At 39.8% G+C, this 19,484-nt stretch overlaps 1 protein-coding gene across 7 annotated transcripts in view; it reads right to left on the reverse strand.

The window, feature by feature from the left end:
- Positions 1–696: 696 nt before the first annotated feature.
- Positions 697–19,484, reverse strand: part of MGA (MAX dimerization protein MGA) — a 61,737-nt gene continuing 42,949 nt past the window's right edge. For 6 of the 7 annotated variants that reach the window (XM_071558376.1, XM_071558379.1, XM_071558382.1 and 3 more), the window contains 8 exons: positions 13,692–13,816; positions 12,329–12,380; positions 10,510–10,692; positions 9,727–9,838; positions 7,962–8,195; positions 6,745–6,921; positions 6,199–6,351; positions 697–5,181 (listed from right to left, as the gene is read on the reverse strand). In XM_071558376.1, the coding sequence (XP_071414477.1) occupies positions 3,881–5,181; positions 6,199–6,351; positions 6,745–6,921; positions 7,962–8,195; positions 9,727–9,838; positions 10,510–10,692; positions 12,329–12,380; positions 13,692–13,816 (2,337 nt within the window). In that variant the 3' untranslated portion in view covers positions 697–3,880. The remainder of the gene's footprint in view (positions 5,182–6,198; positions 6,352–6,744; positions 6,922–7,961; positions 8,196–9,726; positions 9,839–10,509; positions 10,693–12,328; positions 12,381–13,691; positions 13,817–19,484) is intronic. The other variant, XM_071558381.1, reaches the window with a different exon arrangement.

Raw genomic sequence — 19,484 nt, forward strand, 5'->3', positions numbered from 1 at the left:
AAAATTCTCTATAGAAACAATTGTCAGTCCTGGTAATCTGTTGCCAATGCTTTCATGAAGTTGCATGTAATTTTTGTAAAATCCTTTTTGCCAAAATGCCTATTTTCTCACCAAATTAAAAGAAATCTCTTAGAGAAAAATGTGTAGTTTTTCTCTGGACATGAACTCAAGGTATCAAAGAATCAAAAGGCTTTACGAGAGTTTGTATAGGCAAAATCTCTTGAGGCCTGAAATTAAGGTGAACACCTGGTAAAGCCTGGAACTTCTGGACCAGGTTGTAGCAAAAGGATAAACCTGTCTGGGGTTGTGGGAGGGCATCTGCAAAGTGCTTTTATGTGGATGCAATCTTTCAGCTGTGGGGTTTTTCTCTTTCTATGCCATAATCAAATGTTGGCTTCCTGCTCAGGATGCATCTTGGTAAAAATAAAGCCCTTCAGTACATTTTCTGCATTCAGCAAGTCAAAAAATCCCTTCTAATCGATGATAGTTCCTGCATGCTGCTCAAGACTAAAGGGAAAAATCTCCTCTGAGTTGTCTCATCATTTGAGCCAAAACACAGATGTTTGCGCTGCCAAAACTTTTGCCTCAGAGCACACGTGTCACCTGCTCAGGTCCAGTGCCACGTGTCACCAACAGCACAACCCACCATATCATTTCTGCTCCCTCTCCCTCCGTGTAACAAACTTTCAAAGCCAGTTTCTAGTCGACCTTGATTGGTTTATTTTAGTTTTACACTTTGTCCCTCACATACAGTTAAGAGTCTTGTACTGTTAGATTTCTACAAAAATATCAATTTTTCAAAAGCAAAAGGGAAAGATATATTTTAATATATAAAAGGAAAAAAAGCTAAATCTGACATTTCATTATATTCTTAAAAACATTCCAGTCTATTTACAGATGTGTAAAAAAACAAAGAAAGTCTCCAGGTCTCTAGGTTAGGTGAGAGCGTGCGCGTTGCAGGGGCTTCCTTTGTTCTCCTGATTCCAAAATCTTCTCATTAGGTGTCATATTCTATGATTATTGCCTCAAATGACAGCATATATAATTTTTAAAAGGTTTGGGAGTTTAAGGGAAAATAAAAAAAAGAGAGTCATCATTTAAATTCATAGTTAAAATATTGAGCTGCAGACATGAACAGTGAAACGAGCAAAAACCAAAATAATTTCAAACATAATTTGTTGACTGGTAGAACTCATCATAGATCCTTCTTGGAACTGCACCAACTACAACCTTTTGCAGCCAAGTTGGGGGTCTTTCATTAGTTAATTTAGTAACCACATTTAGAGGCCAAACATTTTTGCTGTCACCTTTACATAGTACATTTTTCTTGCAGTAAAATTTCTTACTGCCCAGTGCCAACCAGTTAAATATATCCATGAATTTTATGCTACCGTGATAATGAACAGAACATCCTCCAAAGTACAGCATTCATTTTAGATCATGTTTGATTATCATGGTAAGTTACAGCCTTCTCTGTGCCACAGAGAGAACATAATTCTGTGTGCTAATTAAAATTAGCTATTTGGAACCATAACAGGGTGAGGTACAGAAAGAAGGGTCAGTGATTAGGAATCTGAGAGGAATCTGAGAGGTAAAGGTCTGGTTGCTGTTTATCACCCAGGACAAGTAAAATCTATTGGCAAAACTAACTGCCACAGGTAACAAAATAAGCAACTTCAGTCTATTGGAAATGCTCAGAACCAGATTCCCAGGTAAATAAAATTCAAGTCTCATGTAATGCTAGTAAACTACTTTAGTTACTCCAGATTTCTACTCGTTTAAAATAAGGTTAAAATTCCTTAATAATAAGCAACATATGTCTACATACTTACTGGGATTGTAAATCCCCTTTCCTAAGGCATTCAGTGACAACTGTAAGACCCTGCAGGACTTTCATAATGACATAAACTCTCATTTCCAAATCACTAATACAGGACTTGTATCAAATATTAAAATAGTAAATATGCAAAAGGCAATAGAGAGTCATATGTAACTGCTTTAAAATACACTGTTTAGAATGGCCAAGCAAAGAACTTTTTTCACGTAGTCTCTGGAGTAACTTCATGCATACTGAGCTTGAAGGGCATAATATAAGCTAATGCAAAGATGAGGAAACACCCAAGGTACGTCTGTATTCCCTGATGGATCTAACCTAGATATGGATCTGGAAGATGCAGCTTACTGAACAAGGCGTATGATGCTCTGTGTGCAAACACTGCACCCTAACTGTGGAAGAACATCACTCACAATGCACATGCACAACCTCCATGCTGGAAAGATGAAATTCCTGCATTACTGCAACACCAAAGATGGGGCATTTGGAGGGTGGGGGTGAATTCCAGCTGCTGTTATTGTAACAGTAAGACATGGAATTACATTCCTAAACTAAAGAAAAATGCACCATCAAATTCTATATAATTTTCAATTTTCCTGGCAACATTTTTTACCTTTTTGGAGCAGTTAAGAAGCCCCTCAAGCGCACCATAACTTATATATACAAACCTGATAGGAAAAGATTGTGTTCACACTCATTAACAAGTCATCTCTCCTAGGCTGAAAACTTCATTTGTCAAGAAAACTATGAAAACAGAAATTGTGTACAAAAATATAAATATCTTTACAGTCTGCAGACTCTTCAGATCCAACACTTGAGCAGTGAAGAGCATCTACAGTTTACTGAGTAAGCAGTAGCAGAGCAGAATAAAAAATACATCTCATGATTCAATACTGCCCTATTTCCCTGGTAATGAGCATTTTTGTTGACTTTTTTTGCTATACACAGCTTGTGCAAATGCAGTGAGAAACCTCTGAGTACCTTTCCTGAATTTATAAAGAAATTAAAGGTTTGGAAAGCTATACACATATTTTCATATATACATTCACATGTACACCTTGCTCACTTTTGCTAGGCTACAACAGTCCTGAAAGTGTTCTGTATTTTTATGAAGCAACACTTGGTATCAACACTCCCAGCCACCACATACATCTTGAAGAATGACAGAAAGAAAACTGGGAAAACGCTCAAGCTAATTCAGCAATGCATTTAAAGATGTAGCAATGGGGTGCCCACATTTTCTTTCAACTCTCTGTAATTTTTTTTACATGTCCTAATCATCAACGGAGGGAGTATTTGTCTGGGAGCAGGAGGTGAAAGTGAGGACAGCTTTATTAAAGTTAACTTGCTGTCCTACTTCTAATTACACCAGGGTATACATTTTTCTTCCCCAAGCAGTGAAGAGTTATAGAGGTTTATTAAAATCTTCTGTGCATAAGCTCTTAAAAAGAACCACTGCTAGAGAACTATGAAGCACCAAAGAAAAATCCTTTGCTCTTCAGACCTCTGCACAGCCTCAGATTTCCCTTCTGCTTAACAACTTTGAGAGCAACCACATCCTGATTTCTACACCTTTACCATACTCTGCACATACTAAAATCATCTAGTGTGAACAATGCCATTTCTGCATAGATAATTTACCTGCTACAAAAACAAGTAATCCAGATTTTTTTCCCCAACAAGACAGCTGCCTCCCTACTAGAGCGAGAAAAAAAAATCTCTTTTAACAGCCTCAATTTCTCAGTCCTTTGAAAAACTATTTCTGTGAAGGATCCAATTTTGGAAGGATACCATGTGCCCAGCAATGGTTATAGATAATCTTCTTTGTTTTGAGAAGGGGAAGGAGTACACCCAGAATAAAACAGTGAGGTAAAAATACACCAACATGCTTGCACTTATTTCTGAGTTTGGGGCCTGCCCCTTGGATGAACAGCGTTGATGCCACACAGAAATCAAGTGTTGCTGACAGTGGAGGCTGCTGAATGACAACACTGGCTCACACTGGTCCAGATCTCCATTCCAGTCTCTGATAAAAAATATCTTCATTTATTTGCCTGCTGAATTTGAAGGCAAGGTCCCAGTAGTATTCAGTTTTGCAACCACAGGTGCTAATGTGGGCATCACTTTGTTATCCTGTCCTTCTTGAAGCGTTGCAGGTAATACAGTTTTTACTCCACTAGGTGCCAGTTTTCCAACTACAGGTGCCAATAATGGCATCACTTTATTACTCTGCCCTTCCGAGTCCACTGGCAGACTTGCCACTTTTAAACCAAGTGGTGCCAGCTTGGGCATGGGCCTCCATGAAGTTTCAGTATTACCAGCTTCTGGATTAGTTTTCATCTGCAAAACTGGTGGAGTCACACTAGTGGTGTCTGACAGGGTTGTTACAGTTTTGCCGTTCCCACCACTGGTTACAGAGAGATTGGAAAGTGGATTCTTCATTTCAGCACCTATCACTATCTTTAAGACATCTGCTTCAGATGAAGGCTCCCCAGAGGTCTTGTCCCCATCACTGAGGTCATCATCTTCCAGGTGCAGCAGAAGAGGGCTTAAAGAACCACCACTCTCTGGAACTTCAGAAAGGTCCTTAAAACTGCTTCCCAAGTGGCCAAACTGGAAGGAAGACCCATCTGCAGCAGAGAGATCACTGGCTGTTCCCCGACAAGCTTCTGCATCTTTACGAGAGAAATCTGAGTTGAGAGCAGGGGGCAGTTCTGACATAGCTGAGGCATCATCGTTCAGCTGCTGATTGAGGAAGGCGATCTCATTGAGCAGCGAAGTGAGGGTTTCATCAGTGTCATCACTCTCCTCAATTCCGCTCAGTATCTCACTTGTATCCAGGTCTGCTTCCTCCATTGCAGACGTGACTTTTCTCAGTTCCATTTCTATCCTGGAATCTTTGATCTGTAGCTTACGGAATGGCAATTCTTTCGATTTTAATCTTTCCCCTCCAGGATCACTGTCTTTCCTCCTGGCTTGGCTCTCTACACATTCACCAATGCAGAGCTTTTTGCTGAATGAATCTGGAGACTCCTTTGTGCGTGGCATGTTCCGGAGTTGTGGAAGGCCATCTTTACTTTCAAAGAAAACTTTCGTGGGACCTGTGGCATTTCGTCCATCTCCACCACTGTCTCCCAGGCATGGTTTGGCTGTTTCCTCTGAAAGGACATTATCACTCTTCCTAGTTTCAAGGGGTGCTACAGCCAAGGATTTCTCAGAAGCTGGGTCACCTGTAGCTGTTGTTGTATTAGAATTTTTGTTTCGGTTTGGGTTTAGATTCATGCTTGCCTCAGCAGCCAGTGATGTTACATTAACAATCTTTGGCATCATGAACGAATCTTCGCTTTCTGTAAAACCACACAAAGCAGCACCTATCAGGATACATGTTAACTGCAAGGTAATTCCTAGTTAAATATAATTTGCTTACTTTCAGGTCTTGCTCAAGTAAACTGCTATTCACAATTTAAACTGCTTACACAGGCTTTGTCAAGTGAAGCATTAACACACCAACAGCTTAATTTTCAACTTGTGGAACAAGAGCAGGCTCTGCAGCACCAGTTCCCCCCTTCAGCAGCCTGGCACAATGCAACTAACTGTAATGTTTACAGTTCTGATGGTGACGCGTAAGGAAAACAAAATGACAATTTTCCCTCATTGTTTTTTCATGCTTTGCTTTTATGCTCACATCTTGCAGTACTAGTTTTGTGCACTACAGATGAATGTCAGGCACTAAACGATTACTCATTTTCTACCTCCAAGCAGTTCCCTGTTAATAGTACTCAGATTTTTCCCAGCCCCATATCTGAAGTGAATTTTCCTTTTTCATTATGACCAAATGACTACAGTATAGCAGAAAGTGAGTGGCTTGATTTAAACGCAACAGACAGCAAGCAGTACTCTGCTTGCAGGAACTGCCCCACATCCAAATCTGTGTACTGTATAGTACACGGTCTTGGAAAATAGCCCTCCCACAGGCAGCAGAGCTGGCAGAGTACAGGAGGGGGTTGTGCCTGACTAAGTGCCTGGATGTAAGTGGCAAAGACCTTCAGCAGCCCCACCACCACTCTGCACTGCAGATTCCCCAGCAGGATGCGTTACACCAGGGATACGTTCCAGTCTCCACTTATCCTGACTTTGCTGAGGGCAAGGAGGCTCAGTGGGGTGAAAGAAAGTTAAAAAGCTCTCATCTATAATCCTCTAGAAGCCACTCTTAACTGTTCAAAACATTTAATAGTGATTTTCTTTGAATACACAGACAATAATACCAGTCATTACTTCCCAGTAAGAAAACAATTTACCTTCAGTTTTGCAAGGATAATGTTCCCTGCATTCAAGCACAAAGATTGATGCAAACAAGAGCTTACCTGAATTGGCCACTGTAGCTGATGCCACCGTTGAGGGCACTGGATTTCCAGCAACGGTTGCCAGTGAAATGGGAACAGTAGAGTTAATAAGGATTCCTTTTACTTGGACAGGAACTGTTGATCCTGGCAGCTGAATCATCACAGAAGCAATACCTTATCCAAGAAAAGGGGAAAGGGGGTGAGGTGTTAAGCCTGGAAAGTAAGAGCTGCGCACTTCTAGGCAAGACTTCATATTATAATAACATCTTAAAGTAGCAAAAATAGGAATGCAGACTGGTTATGTAATTAGGAATTCTTATGTTTACCTAATTTGTGAATAGCAAAAATTTAACACATTTTACTTACCTGTGGATAAACTGATAGTTAGAATTAATTTTATCAAACCTCTCTTATCAGAGTCAGGTTCTACCTCAGTCAGTTCAGTCGTAAAAAAAAAAAAACCAAAACTAAAGCAAGATCTATATAACACATTACTTTTAAACGGCTGTGCACATCTATGAACTACATTATGCTCATTTTCCTTAACATGTTCTCACATGATCATACCTGGCTGTGCTGCCGTGGTAGTACCGACAGATCGAGGCTTTAACTCAGTTTGCAATAGTGTGGAAGGAACAGCTGCGACCTGTCCTGGCACCAGGGGGCTCTTCAGCGTAAGCACCTGACCCTGTGGAGTCATTGCTACGCTTGCAGCACTAAGCGTAAGAGAGGCTGAGGAGTCCTCTGTAAAAAAGAAAGTCGGTAAAACACTGATTTATTCTGGCATACCAGCCTTGACAGCAAATAGCATCCAGTATTAAGTACAGTTACGGAAGCAAACTCAGCCAGAAAGTTTGCAAAGCCCAGAATAAAAGCTGTTACAGTAGCTATGTGGGCTCCAGAAACTGCACCTACACAGCTAGAGACAGTTTGTACTATCTCTTCATGTAGTGTAACAATCCTAACTCTCCAGAGTGGCAGCCAGATCAAATATCAGAGCAGCCTGGCTGAAATTACAAAGGTGACTTGGTTCAGTCCAAAGAAAGAAAGGAAGTTCTCTCATCACAACTGAATTTTGATGCCAAACTTCCCCAGGACTGGACAAAAATTAAGCTTGGTAAACCAAAATCATCCGTTGTTTATAAAAGCCCAAAAACACTTCAAGTAAGGTCTACTTAATCTTTCCAAACCAAGAAACATCACCAGATCCCCAGAGAGCATGACAGTGGTACTACCACAGAAGTTTGTTTTTTTTTTGTTTCTTCCTACATTTATGATGTCAAGGTATTCATAAATGCTGAACGATTCTCCACATATTCTCAGCTCCAAAAAAATTCTCAAGTGTCTAACAATTCTGTAACTTAATTTAAGAGCATGTTTCCACCACCTCGAGAGGAGTGAGGTTTTAAAAACTGATCTATTTTAGCAACTCCAGCATTCAGGGGGCTGAACTTCAGGTTTTGAGTCAGCAGAAAAAGAACTACCTTTGACTCTCAGAAACTACTGCCAGATTGCAGTGATATACTCCCTGAAACCAAAGGACAACACAGGAAGAATTTACTTCTCATCATTCTGAAACTCTAAAGTCATGTTCATCTGAAGATTTCAGTACTGTTCGTCTAATCCTTACTTAAAGAAAATTATTTCCACACCTATCAAATGGACACTGTCTGGTCCTATGAAAAGTCTGTTGTTTCAAGAGTGAAGCTGCCTGCACAAGCCAGCTGGCATTTTGCCCTCCCAAGGGCTGCTGCTTCAGTGCCTTGTCTCCCCTTTTAGCCTACCTGTGGCACGGACTCCTCTTCTGGCAAGTATCAATGGCTTCCCTCTTCTATTTGTCATCGCTATCTGTATTGGCTCTCTGTGGGGAGCAGAGGATCCTTCTTGCTGCGCAATAGCAGTTGAGGTCGCAGCAGATTTCTCTGGCTCAGGTTCTTTCTTCTTTTTCTGTGCTTCTATTGCTTTTTGTTTGGCATAAATATATTCCAGCTTCTTCAGGACAACCTCCTCTGTCTTTCCTACAGAAAAGTTATGAGAGAGTCAGCCTATCTTCAAACTCTCTTTCCGAAACTAAACCACTGAAGACAGAACAAAAAATCTATTGTGTTTACACCATTCAATTACTATACAACAGAAAACCAGCATCCCCACCAAGCAAATGGCATACTTAGTGTCAGAGGGAAGTAATTACTTATTTATTCCAATATAATTTTTTTCCTTCTGAAAAAATCCTTTACATTTCAGAATTTATCTGCCACTTTGCTAAGCAGAAATCAGCTCAGACAAGAACAGGCTGTTGCTGAACAAGTACTACTTGAAAACACCCACAACTGTGAAAAAATCCTCCCATCTTTCTAATGATAAACTTATGATTATTGGACAAAATGTTACCTTTACCTATAATGAAATTTCTTGGACTAATGGACCTTGTTACTCAAACTCACAGTTTACCACTGCTATGAAAATTCTAACCATGGTGAAACACACAGATTTTATAAATAATTTGTTTTCTACAGGTGCACACAGTTTAATATGATCAAATCTGAAATAACTATACTAGCTTCTTTCTGCTTAGTATTTATGTTCTAACATCATTGTATATCTTTAATTAAGTCTATATTTAACTAATTCTCCTGAGAGGGTTTTGTCCTCATCAAATTTGAGGTACTTCACTAGCAATGCAAAAGATCGGATAACTCCTTTGCAAAGTTATTTGCTTTCATTCTCTGCCTAAAAGGCCTCTAATACATTTCTGGGTTACTAGACTTCACTAAAACACTTTCTACTTTTTTTTTAATCAAGTACCTCAAATACACATGAACTGATTCACAGAAATACACTAGATTTAGGTATATTTAATTTCTACTTTACAGGTACTCCCCTGTTTATATTCCCAGACTGTAATAAGATTACAAGAATAGTATTTTGTTTGTTCACACATTTTGGCACTGGCTGAAAATGCGTCACAGCACTCCCACACCTCCAAATGAGACAAGACGACACAATAAGTACAACATGGTTTTGGCTTGAAATGCCTGCATGACCAACAGCTTAGACTCTACTACAGTTTTGTTGCACTGACAGAGCTGCTGCCTTCTAGACACTACAAGCACTGCTTCTTGGAAAAGCAGTACAAGTAAAGTTACTTGCAAAGCTATGCAAAGGAGTCAGAAGTTTTGGTACTGACCAAAGACAGCTGTGTACCATTGTAAAGGACTGAGCAGAAAACCCATTTCAGGAAGTGACCAAAGACAGAATGAAGTGGCACCAATAGTTACTCCCACCCTTCCAAAGGAACCGAAACCTGTGGCTTGCAGGACAGGGATCATTCTACACTTTCTCTGGGCATGATGCAAACAAGAGCACTTCTTCTCAGCATGAACAGCCCATCAGTGAATTAGAGCTTAGCACATCTTTGTTTTGCATCATGAGTCTATATTTTGTGTGAACTAATGATGCACCTGGATCAACAGATTACTCCACCCATTCCCACTCCTAAAAGCTTTTCTTTCATTATTACAGCTAGTTTGTATCCACAACCAGTCTCACCTGAAAGCGTCGATACTTTTCGAATCAGACCATCTCGTTTGCGGGTCAGTAAACTCTTCTGTCCAATAAACTTATCTGCCTGATCAGTCAGTCCTTGGATTTCTTCAAAGGCCTAGAAAAGTATGAGGGAACTGATTTATAAACCAATGACACAAAAAATAATACAACTATTTTCCTTCCCAGAATTTTTTTTATATATTTTCATAATCCTGAGAAAACAGGACACAGAGAAAGCATGGAACGTCAGCTTTCCCTAAATGCAGGCTGAAGAGTGATAATCTTGGTTGTCCCTTCTCCAAAGTTCAACAATTTTTAAGAAAAAAACGCAACTTTTATCCCACAGTTTCTAGGTACAGATGATAAGTATAATTATGTATCTACTGCTTATATTTTAGTTTCCTGTCGTTTACTTCTTTACAATTAAGGTTTTAATGTCAGTATGATACCCAATGGAATGCTATCTTCTCCAGCATTAAAAACGTAAGCCTTCAATGGGTTTCAAAATTTCCTGATGTACACAGTAAACCACTACAGAATTAAGACACAGCCTTCCATGACTCACAAGGAATATAAGGAGAGGGCTAATCCAAAAACATGTGTCCATGTCATCAAGATTCAACTTTGAGAAATACAGATTATTTCAGACATTGTTTTATTCTCGAGTCTGGCAGAGGAGACACAAGTTCTCTGTTCACTGGGACTCACTTCAAGAGCTCATACTACCATAATTACTCTGTCCAGATTAAATTATTCTCCTTCTCACTTAAGCTTCAAAATATTTACCTGCTTGAGAATGTAGCATTTGGAGACTTTGGGAAGGTTCTGCAACCCCAGAACTTTCTTCAACTTGTCAAAGAGACCTCTCATTTCATTGCGTCGCCGACGTTCATTTGCTGTGTGTGTCTGGCGGTAATGAGCAAAGGCTTCTGCCTGAGACTTCAGCTTTCTTTTCCAGGTCTGATGTTTCTGTTGGAGAAGTACACCAGATTGACCAATTTAAATTTAAAAAGGCAATGTAATGGCAAACAATGTTTAAATGCATGCATGATTTATAACATTTCTACAGACACCTGAAGATTCCATGACATGCTATCCTGCTATGTCTTCATGCAAGTTCAGAGTCAGAAGCACACAATAGTAAGAAATGAAAAGCTGACTAAAAAAGTGACCAACATAAGCACATCAACCCTGAAGGAAAAGATCATGAGTCCCTTCTGTTCATAAGCATTTATTTTTTGTAATACAAGGCTACTTAGATAAACCATGGGATTACAGCAAAATCCTACATTTGAGCCAAATATTTTTTATTGAGTGTTTGTCAAAAAAGTCTACTAACAAATGAAATAATCACACCAAAGGTAGGAGATTTGAATTTTTCCCTGGAATTAAACTAGTTTGATTTCCATGTTCTTTCATAGGTTCATATGGGTCAGGGCCAAGAGACATTGTAACTAAGAACGTGAGAGACAGCATTGACACTTATCACCCCAGACATCCACCAAGAAACAGAACGTGGCAAAGAGGCTCTGGTTTTGAATTTCCTTATGTTTCTAAAAAGACTGACAGGCAATAAGCAAAATTAGAAAACTCTACAGATTTGAAAGTTTGTTGTTTCATCAGCACCCATACAGATTTTGTAGAATTATGCTATTTATTTATCAGGGAAGTAATTAACGCAGTTTTTTGATAATTTTACGTCTGCTTCAAACCTCAGCCTGCTGGCCTTAAAGGAATCTGAAGACTGTCTCCTGATACCTGACTCTCAACATCCATTTTGCCCTCACAGACAGACTTGAGCATAGCACGGCTGCATCTGCTCCTGTGTTGGGCTTTAAGTTCCCTCAAAGGGAGGGCCTTGTGATGTAAATTCAAGGGCAGAGAGGAGGATACATGGAGAAGGTGAGGCAGGCAGAGCATCCTGGAACCCATCTCGCCTCAGGCAAAGGCAAACACACCAGTCTGCTCTAATATGTAAGACATACACCAGGTTCACACCGCACCCCTAAACCCCACCCCATCACAGCAGGCAGCTCTAGGGCTGACATCAAGCACATCACAGATAGTTACCAAGGACAGTCAGCAAAACTGGCTTCAAAGCCACCCTCAAATACAGCAGATAATTCTGAAGGATTGCAATGAGTTTTGGTTTGAAAGGATTCTGCAGTATCTTTAACTTGCCTAAATACACATTGTTTAAACTCTTGTTTTTAGAAATCCTGCACCCAGTGCTGTGCCTATATAATACCACATGCTGTCTTCTTCATACATGAAAGTATTGCTTATTTGTTTATTATTTTAGTGTGCTGTAAAAATTACTTATGTCAAGAACACAAAACCTAAGGAAACACAGTCATAAATAAAATGTAAATATCCCTCCCATAGATAAAGCTGGATCTGAAGCCCACTGATGCCAGCAACAGTCCTTTTGTTTTAATGAGATTTGGACTGAGCATCCTCCCCCCATAAACACATTTGGTTTCTTGCATTTAATCAAAAGTATCTGGAAGGCAGATAAATCACATTAAGAGTTGCACTTGAGATGAAAGTTTATCTTTAAAATGGAGGTGCGATACCAAAAGGAAAGAGGAGAACAAACATATACCTTCATATGTTTTTCTGATAATGTTTCATCCGAAGAATTAGGAGGATGGTATCTGGAAGAAAGGTAAAAAGTTTTTCCCAATACTACTCATCTCATATACTCTTGTCCTCATTAACTACATTCCAACAGTCTAGAATTGCTCGTTTTGATGCCTTGAAATTAACTTTTCCTTGTATAACTGCAGGATACTGTTGAGCTTTCTCAAGTAAGTGAACTCTATCTCCAATGCCATTATCCCGGAAATAATTGAGTTGTTCTGAAAGCTGTAAAATGATAGACAAACTGTTTCACTACATGCCAAAGAGAATAAATTCAGCCTGTAACTGTTTGCTGCATAAAGTATTTTTTTATTATGTTTTGGTAAATTATGTTTTTAAAAAACCCCAGATTTAATATAGATGGCAAAGCAATCCTTCCCTCACACGAACCACCAATCAAAATCCTCACATTTACTACTATCTTAATATATAATAACAGCAGCTTCCTCATTATCTCAGGAGCTGCAAGAAAACAATAACATACATTCCAGAAGTATTTTTTACAAATTGTGACATCTGTTCTTCTCTATCACTGAAAGATCTTCCCAATTTAAAGAAAAATCAGCACCTAAGGATAAAAGTTGAGCTGTATCTTTAAAGGCGATGGGAAGGGGAACTATATGGGAAGTATACAGTATCACCAAACAGTTTTTCCAAAGTTTCTACAAAAAATTCTTCAAACAAAAAGAACTATAAATGCAACACTCCCCATTCATTTGTTTAGTGCAACTGAGAAACAGCCACGACTATCATCACACAAGTCAAGTAAGCCACGTTTTTACTTTGCATTTATCATCATAAATGCAAGGGCAGCAACAGTAACAAAAACAAACCAGCCAAAAAAAATAAAGCCAAGCTATCCAACCATGGCAGACAATATGTAAATAAGAAAATACTTTCTTTGATGGGGCAAAAGACAAAACTTTCATTTTCAGGCTCAGGGCCTAACTCAATTCCTGCCTAAAAGTCCACCAGCAAGAATAAACAAAGCTTGCAAAATCACATTTAAAACAACAACAACCTTGTTCATACTCAGCCTGCAGGAAGGGAGGTGATTCACTCAATAATTTTACATTACAAGATACACATCCCCATAAACAAATTAAATAGAGGGAAGGAAAAAATGGCTAAGATACCTTGAAACTACTCTTAGTTCTGACAGTACTATTTTCACAGACACTGGAAAGCACCAGTGCTCAGGAAGGCCTGACAGAAACCTTTCTTTATACTGTCATCACATTAAACCTGTTGCTTACTGGGTACATTCCATGCCAGCTCACCAATAAAATACCAAACTGAATGTAGTGCTCTCCAAGGATGCTTACTTCTGTTCGGAAGGTTCGATTTTAGCAGCTGTGGCCTTCAGACGGGCAATGTTAATCTTCTCTGAAAGCTCCTCCACGGTCTCAATGTCCACCTGCTCGTCATCCTCTCTGTATTCACACGCATCCTGGAACAGTTTTTGTTTTGTTTTTTTAAAATGAGTATCTACTTAGCAATGGCACTGAGGCCAAAACAGTTTCACTTCAATCTCAAATGAGATTACATTATAACATTTAGAACCAATGAAGAACCAACATCTCCAGCTACACTGGCCAATAAACAGTGCTAAGCAGGTGGTTATTTTAACAGTCACCTCCAGGAATTTCTCCCACTAGCAACTCTGTAAAATGTATTGCAGTAAGGGCAGAACCCACCTCTGTCATTGAAGCTTTTACTATGAGCGAGATAAAAGCTTTCACATGGCAGAGCTTTCCTGCCTCCATTTTCAAGTAAGATTAAACTTGCCTTTACACAACCGACGACTGCAGACTCTTGCTAATTAACTTTTTTTTTTTTACAAAATTTGAGGTAGTTATCAACTTAGTAATGGTCTCTCATACCTAAGACAGCAAAAGTCAGATCATCATACAATCAGGCTTCTTTGGGTCATAGAGTAAACTGCTTTCATGATGTATGATTTTGGCTCTTTCCAAATGCTGCCCAGTCATTATTTTAAATATTTATGATATTCTGAAGAGTACTTTTTCTCCACACTTGCCTGACCAAGAAAACTTGCTACCATCTGTGAAGACAGAGACAGAGACAAACTGCAGTGCTGTACCAACTACAAGAGTCACATCTCAATCTTGTGGCCACTTGTAGTAGCAGGTGACACAACTCCTCACCCCAAGAAAACATGCCTATTCAACCAATTTTTTTGTATTACAGTTTTTATTGAAGTTGTTTATATTATAATCTTTGGTCTGATTACAGAACAAAGAACTCTTCTTCTTCAAGCAAGAAAATGTAATTATACTTCCATTCTGTACTTTATTTCACCCAGTTCCCTGAACTATCCCAATCCTGCCCTCCTCCTATTACTTCCCTGTGACTTTCCTTCCTTCCTGATCTTTGTGCTTCTTTACTTTACTTTTGTGGAGCTGCAATCTCCTTCTCTGAACTATTTACCTAAAATTGATGCAAACAGTTAATCACAAAAAACACTAAGTAAGGGAATATAGATGTAAAAAAGAGAGTGTGTGTATACAGTACATTTATTTTAGTGTCTCCATACATACACACACGTATGCAAGACTGTCTGTAGAATCTCCCAGTCTTTTAAGATGCAGCATCCTCTCCCCTGTAAAACCACTCTTAAATATTCCAAGTCTTCCATCACCATCCATTTGCAACATGAGGAGCCCTATGAAGTGTTGGTAGTATAGATTCAGTGCAGAAAGAGGTATAAACTTCTAAACTACTCACTTGCAGAGAAGCTGACACCTCTTCCTGTACTATGAAGTATCAAGATATTACTGCTGAAACAAAGAAAAGCAGGTTTATGAGGTATAGCTGCTAGATTTGAACAGAAAAGCATCCTTACTTCTACAAGTTGCTATGTACACCTGCACATTACTTACTACCTCTGTGCTTGTAGGAAGCCACATCTTTTGAAAAAGAAAGAGAAGAGCAAGGAGAGTGACCTTAGATGAGAAATCACCAGCCCTAGAGAACAATCTCACTCCTTCTTTCCACACGTGCTGACTTCAAAGGCACCACTCTTCCCTCTCCAGGGAAACAGTACTGACCTCTGTTGAGTTAAGTATTTGGGAAGGAAGGAAGGAAGTTTTCCTACTACTACTGACATCTGGGGTTTCTTGCAGCTTTCCTTCAGAGCAGCTATGCCACGACAGTTCTTGTATGAGTATTAAGAGCAGCATGGAAGTAACACAAATTCTCACCTCTTTCTCTGCATGAAAGCCTATAAAATCCTAATATTGTCCCATAAAGCAAGATTTGTTAGCACTGGGACCATCAGGTGCTAACACAGCACAAAGAAAATGAACTGCCTTTACCAAGGAAGCAGCACATCACTTGGAACGTCACCTGTTGGTCAGGAGCTACATATCAGCACAGCTTCCCAAGGAGAATGAAAGTCAGGAGACACATGTCGCTGGGACATTGGTGAGGTCAACCAAATACTGCTTGCAGTCTAGATCCAGAGCACATATGCAAGGGCTACTAAAACTGTGACTAAGACTACAGTGCATTTCAGCCTAGGTATTTCAACAGCTTTCAGACACTGTCTGTAAACAGTAGCCAGCACTGTTTCACATTTGTTGAGTGGCTGTATATGCTTAGAGTCCTAAGGAATCTACTTTCTATTATATAAAATCCCAGTTGAAGAATATAATCTATGTAAAAAGCCAGCAGTTTTTCAACAACTCCTTTTCATGCTTGCTTTGAAAATTCCTCAGCTGAGAAGAATACAAGCTTGAAATTAAAGTCTACTAGCTGGTAGGAGTAGAAGGAAGGGAAAGTAGAAGAAAAGAAGCTGGAAGTCAGGTCCTGGCCTTGGATCACAACTGTCCCAGGCATTGCTACAGGTTTGGGGCAGAGTGGCTGGAAAGAGGCCCAGCAGAAAGGACCTGGGGGGGCTGGTCAACAGCTGCTGAACACAAGCCAGCAGGGTGCCCAGATGGCCAAGAAAGCCAGTTGCATCCTGGTTTGTATCAAGCATAGCGTGGCCAACAGCACTAGGGCACTGTGTCTGGTTTTGGGTCCCTTGCTAGACAGAGGACACTGAGGTGCTGGAGCGTGTCCAGAGAAAGGCAATGGAGCTGGTGAAGGGTCTGGAGCAGAAGTCTGATGAGAAAGAGCTGAGGGAGCTGAGTTGTTTAGCCTTATCTTTGTCTACAATTACCACTTGGGGGTCAGCCTCTTCTCCCAGGTAACAAGTGACAGGACAAAAGGAAATGGCCTCAAGCTGCACAAGGGGAGATTCAGGTTGGACATCAGGAACAATTTCTTCACAGAAAAGTCTGTCAAGTATTGGAATGGGCTGCCCAGGGAAGTGGTAGAGTTGTCATCCCTGGAGGTGTTCAAGGAACAATGGAATGTGACACTTAGTGTCATGGTCTAGTTGACATGGTGGTGTTCAGTCAAAGGCTGGACTTGATCTTGGAGGTCTTTTGCAGCCTTAATGATTATCTGATTCTAAGATACCAAAACTGCTGTACCTCCCAGACACAGACCTTCTGTAGAGCTACAGCAGGTGAAGTAAACACGTAGCAGAGCTGCTTCCACAGGCTTTATTTAACCCTTCCGAGAGTCTGATAAGGAAAGATATTATAAACCCAGAGTTTTAAGGCTAAACAAAAACTATTCAAATAAACATACTATTTAAATCACTGAACAGATACTTGCCATTATGTTGAAAATACTTCATGTAAAAGAGGTACAAGGCAACATAGACCTATTTCTTCACACAAAGAGCACTTCCCATTCCTGCCTGCTCGCCTGGGTCACTCATAAACCCACCTTGATGCTGTAAGTCTTCCAATATTTCCCTAAGCTTTTCCACTTTACACAGTATCATTTCCATGACCTCTACATGCAAGAGATGCATACTGTTTTTCTTCAGTGTGCAGAAATACTCTGTCTAAAATACATTTGGGTATCATTACACTGCAGGGAATGTGGCCATGCAAGGTAGTTTAAAAGATGCTACAATCCAGAGAATAAGGGGAAAAAAACCCAGTAAAAATTAGCTTACCACAGAAACACTGTCATGGTAAAGCCTTTGAGTGCTGATAAGTTTACACTGGGCTAATCAAAGGGTTGATAGCAGTTATCCAGCTAGAGCTCCTTCTAGAACTGGAACTTTCTACATGCTATCATATTAGAAAAGTGTTATTCAAAACAGGAGACATGGCATCCTTTTCAGAAAAGATGGGCAAAAAAAGTAGAATTAAACTCTGCTGACCACCAAGAACTTCACACCTTTAAGTTTATGCATTCTGAACATGGATATAAGCAAAACAAAATTAATTAATTTTTTCATTCATCTAACCCCAAAGGGAAAAATACTTCTAGCTGGTAAATCTTTCCTCTCTGCCCCTGGATTCCTAACAACGGAAAAGTATCACAATCCTGACAACTGGCAGAAGTAAGTCCACTTAAGTTCTGACATTAAGAACAGCTGCCCTGTGTAAGTACTGCCAACCTGTTATAGACTGAACCCTACCCATGGCCTAGCGTGACTTTTGAAGGTTCTTGTGGAACCTACATTTCTAGCATCAGTCTTTCCACGCTGCTTTCAGTCGTTCCAAACTACTTCCTGTAGTTACAGAACTTCTAAATGCCTTTGAGCTTAAAAGGGCAAAATACCTCAAAGAATGAAGGCACAAGAGGAGCAATCCCACCCTACAACAGAAGTTCTAAAGTTAGTATGGAAATGACAGCCCTTTTTCCACTCTCCATTTCAATGCCTGTTTCTAAGCTCTCTCCTCTGACTCTTCTGTCTGTTCCTGGCAGCCTAAATCCCTACTGCTGGTTCCTAAAGAGCAAATTGCCTGACAGCAGAGGATTCTCAGTGACAGTGCTGAGAAAGGAGGTGAGATGACAGTGGATGTCATTAGACATTACCCAAGCAAATGTGTAATATCTATGCTACAATGTCTGCAGGTTTCACACATGGGCTGGACCAAAAGCTGAGAATATGCAAGAGATTGTTAGAACTTATCCACAAAATACGTCACTTGCACTTTTTATTAAACTTATTTTATAATAATTCATCATAGTTCCTTGTAATTTCAATGTTCACCTCAGAAAAGAATGACTGAAAATCACTTTTAAACAACACTTAAAATACAGTAACTTGCCAGACATAGAAGCGGTGTTTAGACTAGTAAGCTCAACTGTGGGACTCCAATCTGCAGCACTAAAACACCAGAACAACCCCTGGTTTTTGCTTAAGCCAACAAGAACTCATGTGAACAATCAGGAGACACAGTCTGCAACTTAGCCGAGGCCAAGCACTCCTCAACACGAACTTTGTGTGCAATCATCATGCCTTGGAGATCAAGGGTTTAACATCATTTCCCAGACCAAAGCCCTTGAATTTGTTCAGACAACAGATTCTGATACTGATTAGTTTGCTTCTACAGGTATTCTCAGAAGGTTTTATTCATATTACCAAACCCACAACGATTAACACTCTGAAGCCTCTCTTGATGCAGTTCAGGGTAGCAGATGCAAAAGGGCAAATGTACCATCTCAGGAAGCTTCTCTCTTTGTGTTGAGTAGAGGAGGAGATTACAAGAGTCTCAAGTCAAAGATTTAAACTTAGCACAAAGTAAGAAGGTTATCTGAAAGGCACTGATGAGCAAAATTCAGAACAATTAAGTCATTACTACAATGAAAACCAGTGTGGAAAAATGTACTAAAAAAGAAACAGTAATAGCTACTGCAGGAAAGCAGCAATCATCCTGACTCTCACTGGAGTTTTCTGAGGTTTTAAATGGCCATGTCCTGAGCAACTAAAACCAGTCGACATTACAAACCAGCAGAGAAAGAGCTGTCACAGGTATTTCCACTAACAAAAGTATTAGTGGACATGCATGCACTCTTTGCTTCTATGTTTTCTCTAGTAGCCTGTTTACACAATTTGACTTCATCCAGTATGACAATCAACAGCAGCAGTGCCTGTCTTGTAAGCACTGTGCTGAGAGAACAGCACATGCCAGTGAAAAATAACACCCATCTAGATTCAAACCTGAATTCTCCATTAGGCATTGACATGCTAACTCAACTTATAAGCAGTACAGACTAACGAATCCAAATCCAGACAAGTT

Source organism: Pithys albifrons, chromosome 6 (assembly GCF_047495875.1).
Source record: "Pithys albifrons albifrons isolate INPA30051 chromosome 6, PitAlb_v1, whole genome shotgun sequence".
Taxonomy (NCBI): domain Eukaryota; kingdom Metazoa; phylum Chordata; class Aves; order Passeriformes; family Thamnophilidae; genus Pithys; species Pithys albifrons.